This window comes from Ornithorhynchus anatinus, chromosome 11 (assembly GCF_004115215.2).
Source record: "Ornithorhynchus anatinus isolate Pmale09 chromosome 11, mOrnAna1.pri.v4, whole genome shotgun sequence".
In the NCBI taxonomy this organism is placed as follows: Eukaryota; Metazoa; Chordata; class Mammalia; order Monotremata; family Ornithorhynchidae; genus Ornithorhynchus; species Ornithorhynchus anatinus.
The window spans coordinates 12,228,052-12,248,709 of NC_041738.1; the positions used below are offsets into that span (position 1 = coordinate 12,228,052).

The 20,658-nt window shown below is 53.0% G+C and overlaps 1 protein-coding gene across 3 annotated transcripts in view; it reads left to right on the forward strand.

Annotated features, from left to right (window-relative positions):
• Positions 1–425: 425 nt before the first annotated feature.
• Positions 426–20,658, forward strand: part of MSANTD2 (Myb/SANT DNA binding domain containing 2) — a 28,562-nt gene continuing 8,329 nt past the window's right edge. For 2 of the 3 annotated variants that reach the window (XM_029075483.2, XM_029075484.2), the window contains exon 1: positions 426–987. In XM_029075483.2, the coding sequence (XP_028931316.1) occupies positions 451–987 (537 nt within the window). In that variant the 5' untranslated portion in view covers positions 426–450. Of the gene's footprint in view, positions 988–16,147; positions 17,002–20,658 lie in introns of those variants that run through there. The other variant, XM_029075485.2, reaches the window with a different exon arrangement.

A 20,658-nucleotide genomic window follows, 5' to 3' on the forward strand; every position in this document is an offset into this window, starting at 1 on the left:
AATGAATTAATAGTCTGCACACTGTAAGCGCTCAATAAGTACGATTGAATGAATGAATGAATGGTCTGCACACAGTAAGCGCTCAATACGTACGACTGAATGAATGAATGGTCTGCAGACAGTAAGTGCTCAATAAATACGACTGAATGGATGGCAGGGATTGTCTCTATCTGTTGCCGAATTGTCCATTCCAAGCGCTTAGTCCAGTGCTCCGCACGTAGGAAGCGCTCAATAAGTACTACTGAATGAATGAATGAACGAACGGACGAATGAATGCATGCGTAAGTGAACGCCCTGGTATTTATTGAGCGCCGACCACTTCCCGCCCGGTCGGTCCCGGGGGTAGCGGGGCGTTTGCGTCGCCCGGCCGGAGGGGGGCGCCGCGTCGTCGGGGCCTGGCCGGAAGCGCGCGTGCGTCACTTCCGGGCGGTGCGGCAGCGGCGCGGGAAGATGGCGGCGCCCTGTGGGTCGGAGCTGGCGGCGGCGGCCGACTCGCCGCTGAAGATCCCGAAGATGGAGGTGCTGTCCCCGGCCTCCCCGGGCGGCCTCAGCGACGGAAACCCGTCCCTGTCCGACCCGTCGACGCCCAGCGGGGCGTCTCCGCTGGGGACGGGGGCGGCGGCGGGGCCGGGGGTCCGCGCCGCCCCCACCTCGTCGTCGTCCTCCTCCGCCGCCGCCGCCGCCGCCGCCGCCGCCATGGCCGCGTCCTCGTCGTCCGTGTCTTTCTCCCCCGGCGGCGGGGCCGGGTCCGCGGCCGCCGCGGCCGCCGCCTGCCGGGGCATGTCGTGGACCCCGGCCGAGACCAACGCGCTGATCGCCGTGTGGGGCAACGAGCGGCTGGTGGAGGCGCGCTACCAGCAGCTGGAGGGAGCCGGCACCGTGTTCGGCAGCAAGGCCCCGGGGCCCGCCATGTACGAGCGCGTGTCCCGGGCCCTGGCCGAGCTGGGCTACGAGCGGACCCCGTCCCAGTGCCGGGAGCGCATCAAGGTAACCGGCCGCCCGGCCCGGGCCTGCGGCCGCCCACGGGGCCCGCCACGCCGGCCCGGCCCCTCCCCGGGGGGGACACACACCCGCACCCAAACCCCCCGGGGAACGCCCGGCCCGGGGGGCGGCCCCGGGACGCCAGGGACACGCGCTCGGGCTCGGTCCCGCTCCCTCGGACGCCCGCGGCCCGTCCTGCTACTTGTGTCCACCCGAGGCCGGTCCTCGTCCCTTGGCCACCCGGGGCCGCTCCTGCTACTTGTGCACGCGGGGTCGGTCCTTGTCCCTTGGACACCCGACGTCGGCCCTTGTCCCCTGGCCACCCGGGACCGTCGGCCCTTGTCCCCTGGCCACCCGGGACCGTCGGCCCTTGTCCCCTGGCCACCCGGGACCGTCGGCCCTTGTCCCCTGGCCACCCGGGACCGGTCCCGCCCCTTGCCCATCCGAGGTCGGTCCCGCTCCTTGCCCACCTGGGGTCGTTCCCGCTACTTGTCCACACGAGGCCGGTCCTTGTTCCTGGCCCACCCGAGGTCGCTCCCGCCCCTTGTCCACCCGGGACTGGTTCTGCTCCTTGCCCACCTGAGGTCTGTCCTGCCCCTTGTCCACCCGGGACCGGTCCTGCTACTTGTCCACCCGGGGTCGGTCCTTGTCCCTTGTCTACCCGGGACCGGTCCTGCTACTTGTCCACCCGAGGCCGGTCCTTGTCCCCTATCCACCCGGGACCGGTCCGGCTATTTGTCCACCTGGGGCCGGTCCTTGTCCCTTATCCACCTGGGGCCGGTCCTTGTCCCTTGCCCACCTGGGGCCGGTCCTTGCCCCTTGCCCACCCGGGGCAGGTCCCTATCCCTTGCCCACCCGGGGCAGGTCCCTATCCCTTGCCCACCCGAGGCCGGTCCCTATCCCTTGCCCACCCGGGGCAGGTCCCTATCCCTTGCCCACCCGAGGCCGGTCCCTATCCCTTGCCCACCCGAGGCCGGTCCCTATCCCTTGCCCACCCGAGGCCGGTCCCTATCCCTTGCCCACCCGAGGCCGGTCCCTATCCCTTGCCCACCCGAGGCCGGTCCCTATCCCTTGCCCACCCGAGGCCGGTCCTGCTCCTTGCCCACCCGAGGCCGGTCCTGCTCCTTGCCCACCCGAGGCCGGTCCTGCTCCTTGCCCACCCGAGGCCGGTTCGGCTTCTTTCCCATTCGGTGTCTGTCCTCCTTGCCCACCAGAGGCCGGTTCTGTTTCTTGCCCACCCGAGGCTGGTCCTGTCCCTTGTCCACCCGAGGCCGGTCCTTGTCCCTTGTCCACCTGGAGCCGGTCCCTTCTCCACTCGAGGCCGAGCCTGTTCCTTGCCCACCCGAGACCGGTCCTGTTACCCACCAGGGGCTGATCCTGCTCCTTGCCCACCAGAGCCGGGTTCTGCTTCTTGCCCACCCGAGGCTGGCCCTGTTCTTTGCCCACCCGAAGCCGGTTCTGCTTCTTGCCCACCCGAGGCCGGCCCTTGTCACTTGTTCACTCGGTGCGGGCCCGGCTCCTTGCCCACCCGAGGCCAGCCCTGCCCCTTTCCCACCACCAGGCTCCGGTCCTGTTCCTTGCCCCCCCCCCCCCCCCCCCCCAGGCCGGTCCTTGCCCACCCCGGGCGGGTCCCGCCCCTTGCTCCTTGCCCACCCGGTCCTGCCCCTTGCCTAGCCGGGCCTTTAGTGTCCCGCCGTTCTTATTGTGCGCCGAGCGGCGGCCCCTGGCTTTGTTCGAGGCGGAGGGGCTTCCCCGGCCGGGGGCGGGGTCGCCGGGGGAGGGGGAGGCGGAGGGGCGTCGCGGCCAGCCCGGGCTCCCGGGGAGCGGGGGAGCCGCCAAGAAAGCGCTCACGGCCGCCCGGCCTTTGTCTCCGGCGCCACCCGCGAGGAAGATGCTCCGGAGGGGACCCAGGCCGCCCGGGCTTTGTTCCCGCGGCCCGGGCTCACTGGCGCCCGGAGGCCTCCTTTTCTCTCCCCACCCGCCCGGGCGACTCCCCTTCTCCCATCCCTCTCCCATCCCCTCCCTGGAAGCTCCGTAGAGGCCCGGGGTGGGGGTCCACAAGCCCCACACCCCACTAGCCCCCTCCCCATCCCCGGTTGCAAAATCCAACCTCCCAACCTGCTGCAGGGGATGCAGGAGGGCAGCTGCGCCCGCTTTCAAGTGCCCCTGGCATCTTTCCGATGGACGTGGCATCGGATCCTTCTCGAATTTGGCTTTCCCCACTTGGGACTCTTTGCTTTTTCTCTTCCGCACTTGCCCCCGGACCCGCTCGCTCAAAAGTCCCGCTCTGCCGAGCACTTCTTCCCTCCCGAGTCCGAGGTGGTCAGGCCGCCAGGATTTGCTGGCCACGAGGGCCCGGGGCAAATGATACTAGAGATTGTAGGGGATGAAATGGTACTGGAGATTGTAGGGGGTCCCGGTTTCTCTAGAGAGGGGCAGTAAGAGGATTTTGGCCACGGTTGGTAGAAATCAGAGGATTATTTCTGGAAATTGAGTGCATGAAGGTGCTTTTAAAGAGCCGGGGTCATTGAAGCCTCCCAAGGCTTTGAACATTTAGGGCTAGTGTCTTGGTTGTTTTTTATGAGATTATCATTAAGTCATTAATGAGCATTGTACCTGTGACTCACTTTCTTCCTTGATGTTTCCCCAAGGGATGGGTTTTTGATAATCGGGTGTTCTTCGCTGTTAGGTAATTCACTGCCCCAAAGCTATGGGAGGACACTTCCCTCCCTGGAGCTGTGGGGCACTGGCCCCTGGGACCAGCCTGGCCAGTTAAAGCCGACTCCACTTCTGCCCTTCTCAAAGGGATGGCTTTCTGCCTCAGATGAAGGGAAACGTGCCCTACCAGTTTCTACTTGAGGGGCCTCCTCCTGCTCTTATTCCTGGCCTCAACCTCCCTCGGGATGCAGCCCATTTTGGGACAACATGGGAGAGCCCCAAGCCCTGCAGGGGAAGCAGCTAAATCATCTTCCCCGGAGGAAACAGAGGACTGACTGGTCATTCAACCATCAGGACTAGAATCCTCTAACCCTAATGACAACCTCAAGTTTGGGTGAGCTTAGCCTAGTCAGCTCCCAAATAGCAGTTATTGAGCAGGATGAGGAAAGTTGCCTTTGGGAATCTTGGACTGGGTGGGGAGGGGGGGAAGCCCTCGAGTCTGGGTGTACCAGAAACCCAGAAAAGAGGAATTTCTGTCAATTCCCCCTCCAGACTGTTTCTATTCCTCTAGACTCTGAGTTCATTGTGGGAAGGATTGTGTCTGTTTGTTGTTATATAATAATAACGATGGTGTTTGTTAAGCACTTTCTATGTGCCAAGCACTGGGGTAGGTACAAGGTGATTAGGTCGTCCCACGTGGCTTATTCCCCATTTTACAGATGAGGTAATTGAGGCAGAGAGAAGTTAAATGACTGTCACACAGCTGATTGTACCCTCCCAAGTGCTTAGGACGGTGCTTTGCACACAGGGCTCAATATAGACAAATAACGTGATCCCTTCCAAGCTTTGAGGAATCCTAGCGCACCATCCCCATTCAGAAACGAGCACAGCCCGACCCGGTCCAGTCTTTGAGATGGGGCAGATGAGAGGATTCGATCAAGAGATGCTGCGGACTGTGCTGCTCTAACTTTTTTTTTTAATGGTGTTTGTTAAAAGCGCTTACTCTATGCCAGGTGTATGTTGGTATTTGTTAAGCGCTTACTATATGCCGAGCACTATTCTAAGCGCTGGGGTAGACATAGGGGAATCAGGTTGTCCCACGTGGGGCTCACAGTCTTACTCCCCATTTTACAGATGAGGGAACTGAGGCACAGAGAAGTGAAGTGACTTGCCCACAGTCACACAGCCGACGAGTGGCAGAGCTGGGATTCGAACTCATGAGCCCTGACTCCAAAGCCCGTGCTCTTTCCACCGAGCCACGCTGCTTAGTGGGGGGTAGATACAAGGTAATCAGATTGGATACAGCCCCATGTGGGGCTCTCTGTTGTAATCCCCATTTTGCAGAGGACATAACTGAGGCACAGAGAAGTGAAGGTACTTGCCCAAGGTCACACAGCAGACAAGTGGCAGCACTGGGACTAGAACCTAGGTCCTCTTGACTCCCAGACCCCTGCCCGACCCACTGGGCCAAGCTGCCCAGGAGTGACATGGGAACTGTCTGCAGTTAGACTGGCCAAAGGAAGGGATTTGGGACGGGAAGGAGGTTGATAAATATTTCAGCTGAGTCAGTCAGGCAGTCGATCGTATTTTTTGAGCACTTACTGTGTGCGGAGCACTGTACAAGCGCTTGGACGGTATAACAGACGCATTCCCTGCCCACACGGGCGTATAAAGGTTGGACTCCCATTGGAAGCAGTTTTTGGTCAGTGGGACAAAGAAGTAACTGGGTTGTCTTACAGCCTGCCCTGTTGATTGTCGTGGGCTAGTCATGATGACCACGGTGGCATTTATCAAGTACTTACTATGTACTAAGCCCTGGGATAGCTTCAGGGTAATGAGATCATTCAGTTCATTCCTTCGTATTTATTAAGTCCTTATGTGTGCAAAGCAAGTTACTAAGCGCTTGGGAGAGTACCATACAACAATGAACAGACACATTTCCTGCCCACAATGAGCTTACAGTCTAGCTGAGAGACAGACATTAATATAAATAAATGTAGATGCAGTTCTTGCCTCTCACCTAGCGGGCTTGTTGTATAGATGAATCAGAGGGCCATTGAAGTGAAGTGACTTGCCCAGGGTCACAGCAGGCCAGTGGTGAAGCTGGGACTCAAACCCAGGTTCCCTGACCCTCTGTCCCGGGATCTGCCCGCTAGGCCTTGCCACCCCGCAAATAAAAGAGAAGAAAACACCTCCCATGACAGAACAAGAAGGAAGAAAGCGAGTCAGGAAAAGCGAAAATCTGCACGATTCATACCCCCAGGCCACATTTCCAACTGGAAAACCCATTGCCGTAGAAATGCCCACCGTTTGCCGGAGTTGTTTTAGCAGCCTTTGCCTGCAGAATACCGAGGTTGAATTCCTTTCTCTCTTGTGCTCATGGGACTTTTTTTCCATTTCTGGAAGACCCTTCTTCCATGGGAGTCTGGCAAGCTCGGTTCAGCATGGGGTCGGTCCCCCCAAGGCCGTCGGAATCTGTGCCTGTGGTGGTCTACTGTGTCCTCTTGCCGCGGGCGCTTGCCCGGCTTTGCTTCCCTGCTCTGGTGCTAGTGGATAGAGCCCGGGCCTGAGCTCTAATCCTGGCTCCCCCACTTTTCTGCTGTGGGACCTCGGACTTCACTTCTTCGGGTCTCGGTTCCCTCACCTGGAAGATGGGGAGTAAGACTCTGAACTCCATGGAGTGGGTCCAACCTGATAAATTGTGTCTACCCCAGTGCTTAGAACAGTGCTTGGCCTACAGCAAGTGCCATAATTATTAATAGTGTTATTATTATTACTATTATTATTATTACCCTCCTTTTTGATCCGGCTTGAGGGCATCTGAGAGAGCCTCAGTGTCCACTTGGATATCTTTACGCCCAGAAGGCAGCTTTGTTTCCAAATGGCCTGGATTCGGAGGTCAGGTTGAAAAATCAGGTGGTCCCCAGGACGCCCCGATTTCCACCCTCTGACCCAAATGTGCTCACCCCCCACTCATGTTGTGGCCGTGCGAGCGTTTCCCCCCCTCCCTTCTAGACCGTGCACCTGTTGTTGGGTAGGGATTGTCTCTATCTGTTGCTGAAATGTACTTTCCAAGGGCTTAGTACAGTGCTCTGCACACAGTAAGTGCTCAATAAATATGATTGAATGAGACAGGTGGTGCGTTCTCTCTTCCCGTCAGTCAGTCTCACAGCAAGTTCCATTTGCAAGCCCCATTTTGGGTAGAAGTGATAGTTATTGAGCATCTCCTGAGTGCAGCTTGTTGTACTAAACGCTTAGGAAAGTATAACTGAAACATGAGACCCATTCCCTGCCGGCAAGGACCTTACACTCCAGCGCAGGGAGAAGTAGCATGGCCTAACGGATAGAGCATGGGGCTGGGAATCGGAAGGTCCTGGGTTCTAATTCTGGCTCCGCCACTTGTCTGCTGGATGACCTTGGGCAAGTCACTTCACTTCTCTGTGCCTCAGTTCCTTCATCTGTAAAATAGGGATTGAGACTCTGAGCCCCACCTGGGACAGGGACTGTGTCCAACTTGATTTGCTTGTATCCACCCCAGCGTTTAGTACAGTGCCTAGCTCATAGTAAGCACTTAACAGATACCATCATCATTATTATTATTACTATGGGCGTAAAATAGAACAAGGTCCCTAGCTTTGAGACGCTTACCGTCTCAAGTTAGCTTCGGCATCTGAGGCGGAGAAGACCGAGACGGTAAAACCACTGTTTTACTCATTCAATCCCAACCTCTAGTAGTTGGAGATCATCCTTCAGTTCAAAGACAACACTGCTGCTGGTGAGATTGTAGCCATCATTTCAGTTGTGAAGGTGCTTTTCTTGGCTTTCTAGAGCAGGAAAACAGCCCTGTGAGATGGTATGTTTGCATAATATGTAAAATGTGTAAGTAAAAAGGTTAGGATTCCCAGACCAATCTTGTAATTCTTTTATGGGTTGTCAGCTCGGTGTGCTCTGTTATATTTCCATGGAATGATTACTGCGTTTATAATGATGGTAATTATCATTATGGTATTTACAAAGCGCTTACTTCAGAGCTAAGCACTGCGGTAGATACAAGATAATCAGATTGGACACAGTCCCGATCTCCCCCGGGGCTTAGATTCTCAGAGGGAGGGAAAACAGGGAGCTCCTTCCCATTTTACAGATGGGAGAACTGAGGCCCAGAGAGGTAAAGTGGCTTGGTCACCCGGCCTGTCCTCCTATTTCCTGACTGTGGTGATCCCACAAGGCCCCGTTGTTGTTACGTTTTTTATGTTATTTGTTATGCGCTTACTATGTGCCGGGCACCGTATTAAGCACTGGCATAGATACAAGCTAATCGGGTCGGAAAAGTCCATGTCCCACATGGGGCTTCCAAGTCTTCATCCCCATTTTACAGATGACCTGAGGCACAGAGATGTGAGGTGATTTTGCCCATGGTCATGCAGCAGACAAGTGGCTGCGCCAAGATTAGAACCCATGTCCTTCAACTCCCAGACCCATGCTTTTTCCCCTGTGGTACTTTCTTTATGGTATTTGCTAAGTACTTACTATGTACCAGGCATTGTACTAAGCACTGGGCTAGATACAAGCTAATCAGGTTGGACACAGTCCATGTCCCACGTGGGGCTCACAGTCTTAATCCCCATTTTACGGATGAGGGAACTGAGGCCCAGAGAAGTGAAGAGGCTTGCCCAAGGTCCCACAGACACTAGGCCACTCCCCGTTCTAGGTCTCCTACTCTTTTCTCTCTCCACTTCGTCTGCACTGACCGAGCGTCAGCCACTGATTCTGTAGCCCCAGTCTTTCCCTAGACTTTCAAACTCACATTTCCTCTGGCATCCGAGAGAGTTCCATGTGGTTGTCCCACCGGCAGCTTCAGCTCAGTGTCTGAATCTGAACTCCTCATCTCCCCTCCTGAATCTCCCGTCATCCTCCTCCCCGTCCCAGAGGTCCACAAGTTTAGCATCATCCTTAACTCCTTCTTCATCTTCTGGCTCTCCCTCCTAATCAGTTTAGCTGTTCTTCCTCCACAACATTCCCCCAAGCCACCCTTTTCTCCTTGATCAATGATGATGATAATACTTGGGACACTGTATGTTAAGCACTGTACTAAACCCTGGGGTAGACAGAAGATAATCAGGTTGGGCACAATTCCCATCCCTCATTAGCCTCACAGTCTAAGTAGGAAGGAGAGCGGGAATTAAATACCCGAAGTACCAATGAGGAAGTGGAGGCCCGAGGGAAGTAAAGTGACTCCGCTGAGGCCACACAGCAGGCAAAGGGTAGATCTGGGATTGGATCCAAGGTCTTCCGATTCCCAGGCCTGTGCTCTTTCTACTAGACCACACTGCTTCCCCAAATGGCCACCATCCTGGAGCAAGTTCTCATCTTTTCCAGCTGAACTGCTGCATCAGCCTCTTCGCCGATTTCCCAGCCGATAGCCTCTCCCCGCTTCAGTCCATCCCCCACATTGCTGCCCAGACATCTTCTCAAAACCTCACTTGACCTATGTCTTCCCACTCCTTAGATTACCCTTCTAGACTGTAAGCTCTTTGTGAACAGGGAATGTCTGTTTATTGTTATATTGTACTCTTCTAAGTGCTTAGTACAGTGCTCTGCAAACAGTAAGCGCTCAATTAATACAATTAGCTGACTAAAAATTGGCCCCAAGGCTACCCTTCTCCCTCCACACCGGCAAAGAGCTCTGGATCATTAAGAGTCAAGGCTGCCCACCATTCATTCATTGTCATATTTATTGCACGCTTACTGTGTGCACTGTACTAAGCACTTGGGAGAGTACAAAATAACAATAAATAGACACATTCCCTGCCAACCAGCTTTCCTTATCATACCTATCCACTCTCTTTCCCTGTTGCTCCCCAGCTCACACTCCATTCCTCCCAAGCCCCATTTTTAAATTCAACCGTCCTTGATGCTCTTCTCCTCACCTAACACCCCCTCCCAAGCAGCATGGCAAAATGGTCCTGGGAGTCAGAAGGTCATGGATTCTAATCCTGGCTCCTCTACTTGTCTGGTGTATGACTTTGGACAAGTCACTTTGACTTCTGTGCCTCAGTTTCCCCATCTGTAAAATGGGGATTGAGACTGTGAACCCCATATGGGACAAGGGGCTGTGTCCAACCCGATTTACTTCTATCCATCCCAGCGCTTAGTACAGTGTCTGGCACATAGTAAGCGCTTATAAGGTACCATCATCATTATTACAATTCACCAGATCTCAGCCCTCCCCACCTGCAAAGCCCTTAAAAAAAAAAAAAATCCCACAAACCCCTTAAAATCCCACCTCCTTCAATAAGTCTTCCCTGATTAAATTCCCAGGGCGCCCCCCTCCCATGCCTCCTCCCTCCCCCACCCCCGCCCCAGGCATGGCAACCTAGCAGTGACCTTTAACACTACACATGTATACTCTCTCAGTTCTTGGGGGTGTGTAATCAATTATGCATCCAGTGATTCAATCAGTCAGTGATATTTATTGAGCTCTTACTGTGTGCAGAGAACTACACTCGGCGCTTGGGAAAGTACAGTATAATGGAGTTAGTAGACATGATTCTGGCCATCAATCTATAGAATCTATAGAATTCACTCTGCCTCAGCTTGGCATATCAATCAATCACATTTATTGAGCATTTACTGTACAAAATTCCAGAGACATTCCCTGTCCACGGTGAGCTTACAGTCTAGAGGGCGAGACACACATTAATATGAGGGAGATTAATTCTACATCGGATATGGAGAGAGAGGGCGTTCCAGACCAGAGGCAGGACGTGGGCGAGAAGTCGACAGAGAAATAGACAAGGTTAAAGTACAGTGAGTAGTTGGCATTAGAAGAGCAAAATGTGTGGGCTGGGGTATAGCAGGAAAGGGGCGAGGTGAGGTAGGAGAGGGCAAGGTGATTGACAGCTTTAAAGCCAATGGTATGGAGTTTCTGTTTGATGCGGAGGTGGGTGGGCAACCACTGGAAGTTCTTGAGGAGTGGAGAACCAAGTTTTGAGCTTTTTGGTAGAAAAATGATCCAGACAACAGAGTGAAGCGTGAACTGGAGTGGGAAGAGACAGGAGGCAGAGAGGTCAGCGAGGCAGTTGATACGGTCATCAAAATGGGATAAAATAAGTGCTTGGATTAATGTGGCAGCAGTTTGAATCAAGAGGATAGTGGATTTTCGCAGTGTTGTGTAGATTGAACCAACAGGATTTAGTGATGGATTGATTATGTGGATTGAGAGAGGGGGGTCAAGGATAGTGCTAAGTTTACAGCCTTGTGAGACAGGAAGGATGGTGGTGCTGTCAGCAGAGTTTGGGCAGGAACATAAGTAGTTTTTTGGACATGTTTGAGGTGACGGCAGACATCGAAGTAAAGATGTCTTGAAGGCAGGAGGAAATGTGAGACTGCAGAGAGGGAGAGAGATGAGGGCTGGAGATGTAGAGTTGGGAATTGTCCGCAAAGAGGTGGTAGTTGAAGCCATGGGAGCAAATGAGTCCTCCGAGTGAGTGGGTGTAGATGGAGAATAGACGGGAACTCCGAACTGAACCTTGAAGGACCCCCACAGTTAGGGAGCTGCAAGAAGAAGAGGATTCCGTGAAAGAGACTTCTGGTATCTATCCCAGAGAAATGGGCTGCACACGACTTCTTAGTTTATCCTTGGTGTTTCTCTTGCTCCCTCCAATTGGTAAATAATTTCTGTCAGCCCGTCCTCCCCATTAGAAGGGAAGCTCCTTGAGGGCAGGGAATGTGTCTTGCTTCTGTTGGACTCTCCCAAGCACTTAGTACTATGCTCCGCCTTCATCAGGTGCTCAGTAAATGCCATTGACCGGTTGAGTGAGTGAACATCCCTGTCAAAAAAACAACCAAGACTCCCATCCAGGTAGCCCTTGGTTCCCGCTGACCGCAGTAATGCTGAAAGCAGTGTGTGTGGGTGGGTGGGTTTGTGTGTGTGAGAGAGAGTGACCTTCCAGTAATAATGATGGTATTTGTTAAGTGCTTACTATGTGCCAAGCACTGTTCTAAGCCCTAGGAAAGATAAAAGGTAATCAGGTTGTCCCACGTGGGGCTCACAGTCTTTATCCCCATTTTACAGATGAGGTAACTGAGGCATGGAGAAGTGAAGTGGCTTGCCCAAGGTCACAGCAGTCAAGTGGTGAAGCCTGAATTAGAACCCACGTTCTCTGACTCCCAAGTCCGTGCTCTTTCCACTAAGCAAAGCTGCTTAAGGAAGTGTCTGATATGAATGCCAAGAAATCTGCAAGGGGCAAGAAGTGAGCAGCCCGTGTGTCCTTGCTCTCTGCTGGGGTCTGGAGTTAGAGCTTTGCAGACTTCTAGGAGTCACGAATCTGTGGTCATTCCTATTCCTCCCCCCTCCTGCCTCTTGGAAAGCTAAGCAGCTCATTGCGGGCAGGGAATGTGTCTGTTTATTGTTATATTGTACTCTCCCTAGCTCCTAGTACAGTGCTGTATATACAGTAAGCGCTCAATAAATACACTTGACTGATTGACCCCCACAGCACTTATGTACGGATCTTAGATGCTCTTTAAATGCCCTCCCTGTAATTTGTTTTTGTTTCTGTCTCCCCTGCTAGGCAGAAAGTTCCTTGAGGGCAGGAATTTTGTCTACTATGTTGTACTCACCCAAGCCCTTAGATGCTCTGTAATTGCTATTGATTGATTGATGAGACAGTCCTTGGGGTAACCTTGGTTGGTCAGTAAGGTGAGACTGAGTCTGCTGATCCCTTTCCTAAGTAGTTTTAATTCACCACCTTATCTCTGGAAGGGGAAAAGGGGAACCAAGATCCCAGTCTCTAAAAAGAGTTTGAAGCCTGCAGTTTTACTGATGCAGTGCCCTCTCGTTCTGTAATTCTCAGCGTGTCATACAAAAACCGGGACATGCTCTCCTTCCTCCTCCTCCTCCTCCTCTTCCTTGTTTTCCATCTCCCCTTCCTCCCCTACCCTTGAGGCCCTCCCTAGAGTAAAGGTTGCAGGAGAGGTCGTTGGAAAAGATCTTCCAGGGGGAACAGAGAAAATGGCTAAATTGAAACGGTTAAACTGCGGAAAATGCACGGGACTGAGAGTCAACCGACCCGAGTTCCAATCTTTGTTCCACCCCTGGCCTGCTGGGTGACCTTGTGCAACTCCCTTACCCTCTCAGTGCCCCAGTTTCTTCATCTATAAAATGGGGATCAAATGTCTTTTCTTCCTCTTAGACAACGCACCCTGCATGGGACAGGGCTTGTTCAATCTGAGTGGAAGAGCCCGGGTCTAGGAGTCAGAGGACCGGGGTTCTAATTCCAGCAGTACCATGTGTCTGCTTTGTGAGCTTGGGCAAGTCACGAGAAGGATGAGGTTGTAGGCACATGGCTCCAGGGACCCTGGGAGGCAAGGTAATGTGCTCACTGCCTCTCTCTCACCATTAATAATAATAATTATGGTATTTGTTAAGCGCTTACTATGTGCCAGGCATTAACTGACTTCCTGCCTTTCAGAAAGGACCAGAATGCCCTAGAGGGGACTACCTACCTCATTGGCTGGCCCCTTTTGCACAACTTGGGTCTGCCCTCTTGACTGTAAGCTCGATGTGGGCAGGGAGTGAGTCTTTTATACTGTTATATTGTACTCTCCCAAGCACTTAGTATAGTGGTCTACATATAGAAAGCGCTCAATAAAGACAATTGAATTGAATCGAACCTTCCGAGCGCTTGGTACAACACATTGCTCCCAGAAGGTGCTCAATAAGTACTGCTGCTACGTATCGACAGTGGGTTACTGCTGTGAGAATCGGGTCTCTGCTTCGGAAGGGGAAGTGAGTGAAAATATGCGGGAAGGGAATGGCGTGAACCAGGAGTGCAGGTGATGGGGGAGAAAGTGTGGGCCAGAGACATATACCGAATTGGCTTGTCAATAAGCAAAGGGGCTCTCTCTCTTCCTCCTGCCCCACCTTCTTCATTCCAGTTCTAGAGGCTGCAGAGAGAAGAGCTTTAAATCAGCAGAAGTTATGAGCTAGGACGGGATTTTCTGACTGGCATCAGGGAAGGACCTTGAAGAGTAAAGAGAGGTGAGCGGGGTTGGCAGGCCTGGTTAGGCCAGGCTGTTGGCCAGTACCCAGTGGTTGCCTGGGCCATTCTCAGTTTTCACACACTAGACTTCATTCCCTCCCTCTGGGGCGAGATGAATCTGCAAAACTGGATAACCCCAAGGACCATCGAGAAGCAGCATGGCCTAGCGGATAGAGCATGGGCCTGGGAGTCAGCAGATCACGGATTCTAATCCCAGCTCCGCCGTGCTGGGAAAAATTGCACAGTATTAGACACAGTCTCTGGTCTTCGAATTCTGACCATCTAAGAATGAGGGGGTGGGCAACAGCCCCATAAGATGGGTGAAACCATAAAAGCACAAATAGGTCCCAAGGACAATACCCTATCTACTAAGAGGGAGAGGGCGTTATGGGGAGAGGAGCAGAATTTCAGGCTCCTCACGGATTAGAGTCCAGCAGTCAGAGCCCTGACCTACTGCTAGTACAGCTAAGTCTTCCTCTCGGCATTTGACGGTTGCATTTTTCACGTGGCATCTTGGACCAAACTTTTTCGGCTGGAGGCACCCTAAACTACTTTTGCTTTGGCAAAAGTATGTGTGTGTGTTTGTGTTTGTGTATTTTCAGTGTGGCAGATTTTAAATGTCATGTTGTGATTGAGACTTATTCCAAGCAACACTTTTCCCAAACAAATTTTCAAGTGGGGAATTGTTTGGAAAACTCAGAGTTTTCCCCACATCTCCAACTTACGCCCGACCAGTTTATAAACATCAGTGAACAATGTTTTGCTCATCGCCCCTGTTGGCACGATGTAATGTAGTAGAGATTTGCAAACACCCTTGACCCAAGCCAACTTGTGATTTTTCTTCAGCCCCTTTTAGCCTTTCCCACTGCAGCTTTAGAGTAACCCAAAATCAAAGCAGCTGCTTAGATCCACAGCTGCTCCCCTCACCCTCCTCCCTTATTTTATCAGAGTGCACTGCACACAGTAGGTGCCCAGTCAGTGCAATTAATGCTGCTCATCATCATCATCACAAAGAAAGATATGCCAGCCGCCCATCAGGGGAACAGACGTTCCCCAACAAAGCCCTCATCTCTTCTTCTCCCACTCCCTTTTACGTCACCCTGATTTGCACCCTCTATTCACCCCTCCCTCAGCCCCACGGCATTTTTACACAAAGCGGTCATTTATCTATATTAATGCCTGCCTTCCCTTCCTAGACTGTAAGTTCGCTGTGGGCGGGGAACGTGACTACCAACTCGTTTATATCAGACTCTCCCAAGCGCTTAGTGCAGTGTTCTGCACACAGTAAGCACTCAGTGAATATCACTGATCCGATTGTGGGGTCCGGCCGGAGGTAAAGAAGCCGCCAGCCTGACCCTGAATAATAATAATTATTAATTATGGTATTTGTTAAGCGCTTACGATGTTCCAAACACTGTTCTAAGTGCTGGGGTGGGTAAAAGGTAATCAGATTGGACACAGTCCCTGTCCCAGTTAAGGCCGACAGTCTTTGTCCCATTTTACAGATGAGGTAGCAGGAACAGAGAAGTTAAGTAACTTGCCCAAGCTCACGCAGCAGGCCTGTGACGGAGCTGGGATTACAACTCATGATCTCTACTTCTAGGCCCGTGGTCTTTCCACTAGGCCTCGCTGCCTCTCACTTGTCTGGTTCTCGTCCGGCTGCTGGTTCCCAAGCCCTCTTTGTCCCCACCCTGGAGAACTCCTGTCTCACGTTAACGTCAGTGGTTAGCACAGCCTCTTATGCCCCTTCTTCCCTCCCATCTCTGTCCCATTCTTTTTTTTAATGGCATTTGTTAAGCACTTACTGCATGTCAAGCACTGTCCTAACCAGTGGGATAGACGCAAGCTAATCAGGCCCATACAGTCCCTGCCCCACACGGGGCTCACAGACTAAGCAGGAGGAAGAACAGGTACTGAATCCCCACCTTGCATTTGAGGAAACTGAGGCCCAGAGAAGTGAATGACTAGCCCCAAGTCCTCTGGCTCCCAGGCCTGTTCTTTTTCCACTAGGCCATACTGCTTCCCAGCATCTGGCCGAGAGCCCTGCCTTGCCTCCTCGCACTCTCTTGCCTTATGCCCTGACTCGCCTGCAGCCATTTCTGATGGAAGCAGGGTTTTGCCCTGACGATGACCACGAGGTCGTCCGGAGGATAGGGCAGACCTCGGCGGAAGCAGGTTCAGGATCCCAAGCCCACGTATCTCTTCACTTCTCCACGTGCCCTCTCAGAGAACAGACCCTCTTTCCGCTTCCCGAGCGCAAGGGAAAAGGTCCCTGTGCATCTTGTGGCCGGGGGAGATGGTCTCATGACACCCCCCCCCCCCGCCTGCCCCCAAAACCAATCAGTGGGTAAGATCGGGGGGGGGGGCTGTGAAGAATCCCCCGCCCTCACGTGTCGTTCTTATTTCCGAACCTTTCATTATGGAATTTGCCCTTTTCTGAACTCTCCAATTTCCCTCTCTTGTAGCCGGCGCGATGCCCAGAACTGAATGCTGTGCTCTCCAACTGTTGCCTCACCGGTGCTGAATAGACAGGAAGAACCACCTTCATAGCTTACATGGGATTCCTCTGCTTGTCCTACCCAATACTGGATTGACTTTGGGGTTTTGGGGGGCTCTTGGGGCAAGGGGATTCCATCGCGCACTGAATTTCATGGTACGTGTCCCATAGTCCCATTTCAGACCCCTCTAAACTCCTGCCTCTGTCTTCACCCCCCTGACCCCCCAAAAAAAAGACCGCTTTGCAGTCACCCTCCCTCCCCCAGTGAATGTCATCTCAAACTCTTGTTTTTTCTGCCCCACTAATCTTAAAAACCGGGTGAGGCTCTGAAGAAGGTTAGGACTTTTCCTCTGTGTTCATCCAGTGCTTTCTCTGCGATTTCCCTCTTGGCGGCCATCCGGGATTCGACAGGGTGGATCCTGGCACTGTTTGCAAGGTGTTTCTTCCATGCTTGGCACAGATACCTGTGATTTGGCTAGCTGCTCTAATCGGCCTCCCCTTGCCCATCATTTTTGGGAGTTGGGAGTGAGCCCTTTTGAAAGACCCGCGAAGTGATAATTGTAGCTTCTTCCCAAGGGAGCAGTAATAGGTGTGCAGTTTTAAATGGGATCGCCCGGCAGCTTCCGTCTCCCGTCCCCATGTTGCCGGGAATTTTTAACAAGTCAGACATGAGAGAGTGTGTTGCGTGCTTGGAGGGAATCAACTCCTATAGTTCAAGCTTGCAACCTCTTCCCGAAATCCTAGAATGCGGAGCCTCCCATGAGCCAGCCAGAGATAGGTCTCTTCAGTCAATCAGTGGTATTTATTGAGCACTTCCTGTGTGCAGAGCACTGTACTGAGTGCTTGGGAGAGTGCAGTACTGAGTGCTTGGGAGAGTGCAGGGTAACAATACACAGACATGTTCCCCATCCTAAGAGAGCTTACAGTCTAGAGATGGTTGGGTTTGACTGGGCTGATAGCAAGAGCGGTGATGAGTCATGGCCTGCATCCCGACCCAGGACCGGGCCTGGTGCTGCTCGGAGATCCGGTCCTCGGAAAGGACACCGTCCCCAGGGACAACCAGAGTCGGTGATGTCTAAACTGTAAGCTAGTTGTGGGTAGGGAATGTGTCTACTGAGAAACAGCATGGCCTAGTGGATAAAGTACAGGCCTGGGAGTCAGAAAAACCTGTGTTCTAATCCCAGATCTGCTGTGACACTTTGAGCAAGTCACTTCACGTCTCCATGCCTCAGTTACCTCATCTGTAAAATGGGGGCTTAAAGACTGAGCCCCAAGTGGGACAGGGACTGTGTCCAACCCGATTTGCTTGTATCCATCTCGGTGCTCAGTACAGTACCTGGCACATAGCGCTTAACAAATTCCACAATTATTATTTTTATTATAGTGTATTCTCCCGAGCTCTTAGTGCAGTGCTCTGCACACAGTAAGCACTCAATAAATACTAATGAATGAATGAATGAAGCCCAAAACAGGGATTCGGGGATGCTGACTATGGGTCCCGGCTAGCTCGGTCTTGAAGTGGTAGGCAGAAGGCTCAGTTTTCTTGATGGGGAGTGGGACGGGGCGCAAACCCAGCGGGAAGCCCCCTGAGCCATCTCCCGGGTCCTCTGGTGGTGGGCTTCTCTGTCTTCCAAAACTAAAAGCCAGGTTAGAGTAAGATGGAGAGGGAGACGCTCCCTCCGCCCTCTCTGGGCCCGGTGCCTGGCCAGGCCTTTGGGCCTCGATACTGAGGATCGAGCGGGCCCATCGGGGAATGCAAACCAAGTTAGCAACCGGGGGCAACGGCCTGATTACGAATGTCACATTCTTCCCACTGAAAACAGTCATTTAAATCTCTCTACTAAATGTTGGGACGCTCAGACTCAAAGCAGGCAGGCGGAAAACGTTCGCCTTCTGAGGCAGATGGAGACACTGATTTGCAGACAGGTTCCGGGACCCTGGCCTGAGGACAGAGCAGGGGCTGGAACCCAGCGACCTCCCCCCATTACCCAGCGTAGACTAGTGAAAAGAGCACGGGCCTGGGAGTCAGAGGACCTGGGTTCTCATCCTGGCTCCACCACGTGTCTACCGACAGGGACTGTGTCCAACCTTGTAAACTCGTGACTAACTCAGCTCTTAGAACAGTGCTCGGCACATAGTAAATTAGCATTAACAAGTACCCTAATTATTCATTGTTATCACACACCGCCTCCATTTGGCTGCCACTCGGTGGTTCCTCAGCTGAGGCAGGACACGTGTTCGGTGGCTTTCTGTGATATAGTTCTGTGGCTAAGGTTGGGGGATGGGCGAGGAAGCCTGCTGGCCCCAGAGTCCCCCTTCACTACGGGGAAACCATTGGGTGATGTTCCTGGAGTCAGGATCGATGACGGCTCTGAACTTCTCCGGTTGGCTGACAGAAAGTGATGCCACTAGCATCCCCACCTTCAGCCCCTTCCTTGGGGTGGAAGGACTCTTTGGTCAGCAGGGAGGTGACTGGCTTTTACCCATTCTTTAGCTCCCAGCAGTTCTCTGTGTGGGCCCAATTTCCCCAGAGTCAATTTGGTTCAAGTTTGAGGCAGCCTCTGTTGTCTAAGCTAGGGCCAGACCACCCCCAAGGCCCCAGGGGGAAATTAGTATCATTTAGGGGCCCCTTGGGGATTTTGGCTTAGGTGCCACTTGCCTAAGCAGAGCTGGAGGAGTCCTGGGGCTGTGAATTAACGATTTGAACTCCTGGGGGTTTCCCAGGACTTTGAAGCTGCCCAGACCTCCAGAACCAAGACCGGACTGGTGGTGGTGGTAGTGGAGAGTGGCAGCATTTATTAAGCACCCACTGGGTGCCCTGAAGTACATATCAGGGAAGTGCAAACCAAGCAAGTGACACATCGAAGCAAGGCCTAATGGAATGAGCACAGGCCTAGGAATCGGAGGACCTGGGTTCTAATCCCAGCTTTGCCACTTGCCACCTGTGTGACCTTGGGCAAGTTACTTTCTCTGTGTTTCAGTTTCCCCTTCTGTAAAATGGGGGTTCTTCCTCCTACTTAAACTGCGAGCCCCAGAGACTGTGTGCAACCTGATAAATTTGTAATTGCCCTGGCTTGGAATGGTGCCTGACGTATAGGAAGTGCTTGACGAATACCATAATTATTCTTAATTACTATTATTGCCTGCCCACAAGGAGCTTCCACTCTAATGGAGGAGCTCACACTCTAGTGGGGAGATCCTGGTGCCCAGCATGTTGCAGGGTCCGTCAGGGCCACGCTTAGCCTTGAGAGGCATCTTGCTCAGAGCCGGCAATGAATAAAGAGCCATTCGGAGCCCACGAGGAATGTGAGCAGCGGGTGGAAATGGTGGGCTTCTGCTCCCCTACCACCCTTCTCCTTTCGTCATTCATGTGGCGAGAAAACAAACTGCCGGTAACTATCTGGGGATTTTTCCAGTCTGCCCAAGAGTCTCCCACTAACGGGCCAGGCCCGAGAGTCCAGAAGAGCCGAGGACTGAGGGTCACTGGCCGTTCGGAGAGTGGTAGGGGTGAAATGGCCGGGGGGTAGGAGGAGGGTTCTCAGCAGCAGAGACCAAGCCTCTGTAAGATTTATAAGAATGTTGGTGGGGAGGACAGAGGAAGAAAACCGGGGATGGTGTGTGTGTGTGGAGGGGAAAGGGGGCACTCAGACCAGGGGGGTCTCAAGAAGAGGCAGCTCACTTACCCTGGGGCCATCTCTGCTGATTCAACTAATTCTTTGTAGTATACTCTCCCAAAGGCTTAGTACAGTGCTGTGCACATAGTAAGTGCTCAATAAATACCATTGATGAATGGCTGTCAGTCAATCAGAAATCTTCCCCAAGCAGCTGCTGTGGGCAGAGCCTGGCACTAAGCGCTTAAGAGAGTGCAGTAGAATAAATAGACATGATCCCTGCCCTCAAGGAGCTTCCAGTTTAGCAGGGTGAGAGTTGTACGGGGGTGATCCATTTTCGGGGGGTTGGGGGGGGGGGGCGCATCAACTTGCCAAAGTGAACCTGAGAAGCAGCGTGACCTAGTGGATAGAGCATGGGCCTGGGAGTCAGAAGCACCTGGGCTCTATTCCCGGCTCCGCTATCTGCTGTGTGACCTCCGGCAAGTCCCTTTGCTTCTCTATGCCTCATTACCTCATCTGTAAAATGGGGATAGAGACTGTGAACCCCATGTGGGATAGGGACTGTGTCTAACCCGATTTGCCCGTATCCACCCCAGTGCTTAGTACAGTGCCTGGCACATAGTGAGCACTTAGCAAATCCTTGATTATTATTATTAACATTATTAACAAAGAGGCTTCAGCAGCCAAGGGTTCTGGCTGGCCACTTCCAGCCCTGAAGCCCCTCCTTGGGCTACCGAGGAGACCCAGAGGAAAGTCGATCCAATAGCAGGACAGTAGTGGACTCCAGAGATTCCCGCTCTTCTGAGGTGCCACAGCAAGTCATCCCCGCCTGGTCATTTGTATCCATCGATCAGTTATATTGACTGAA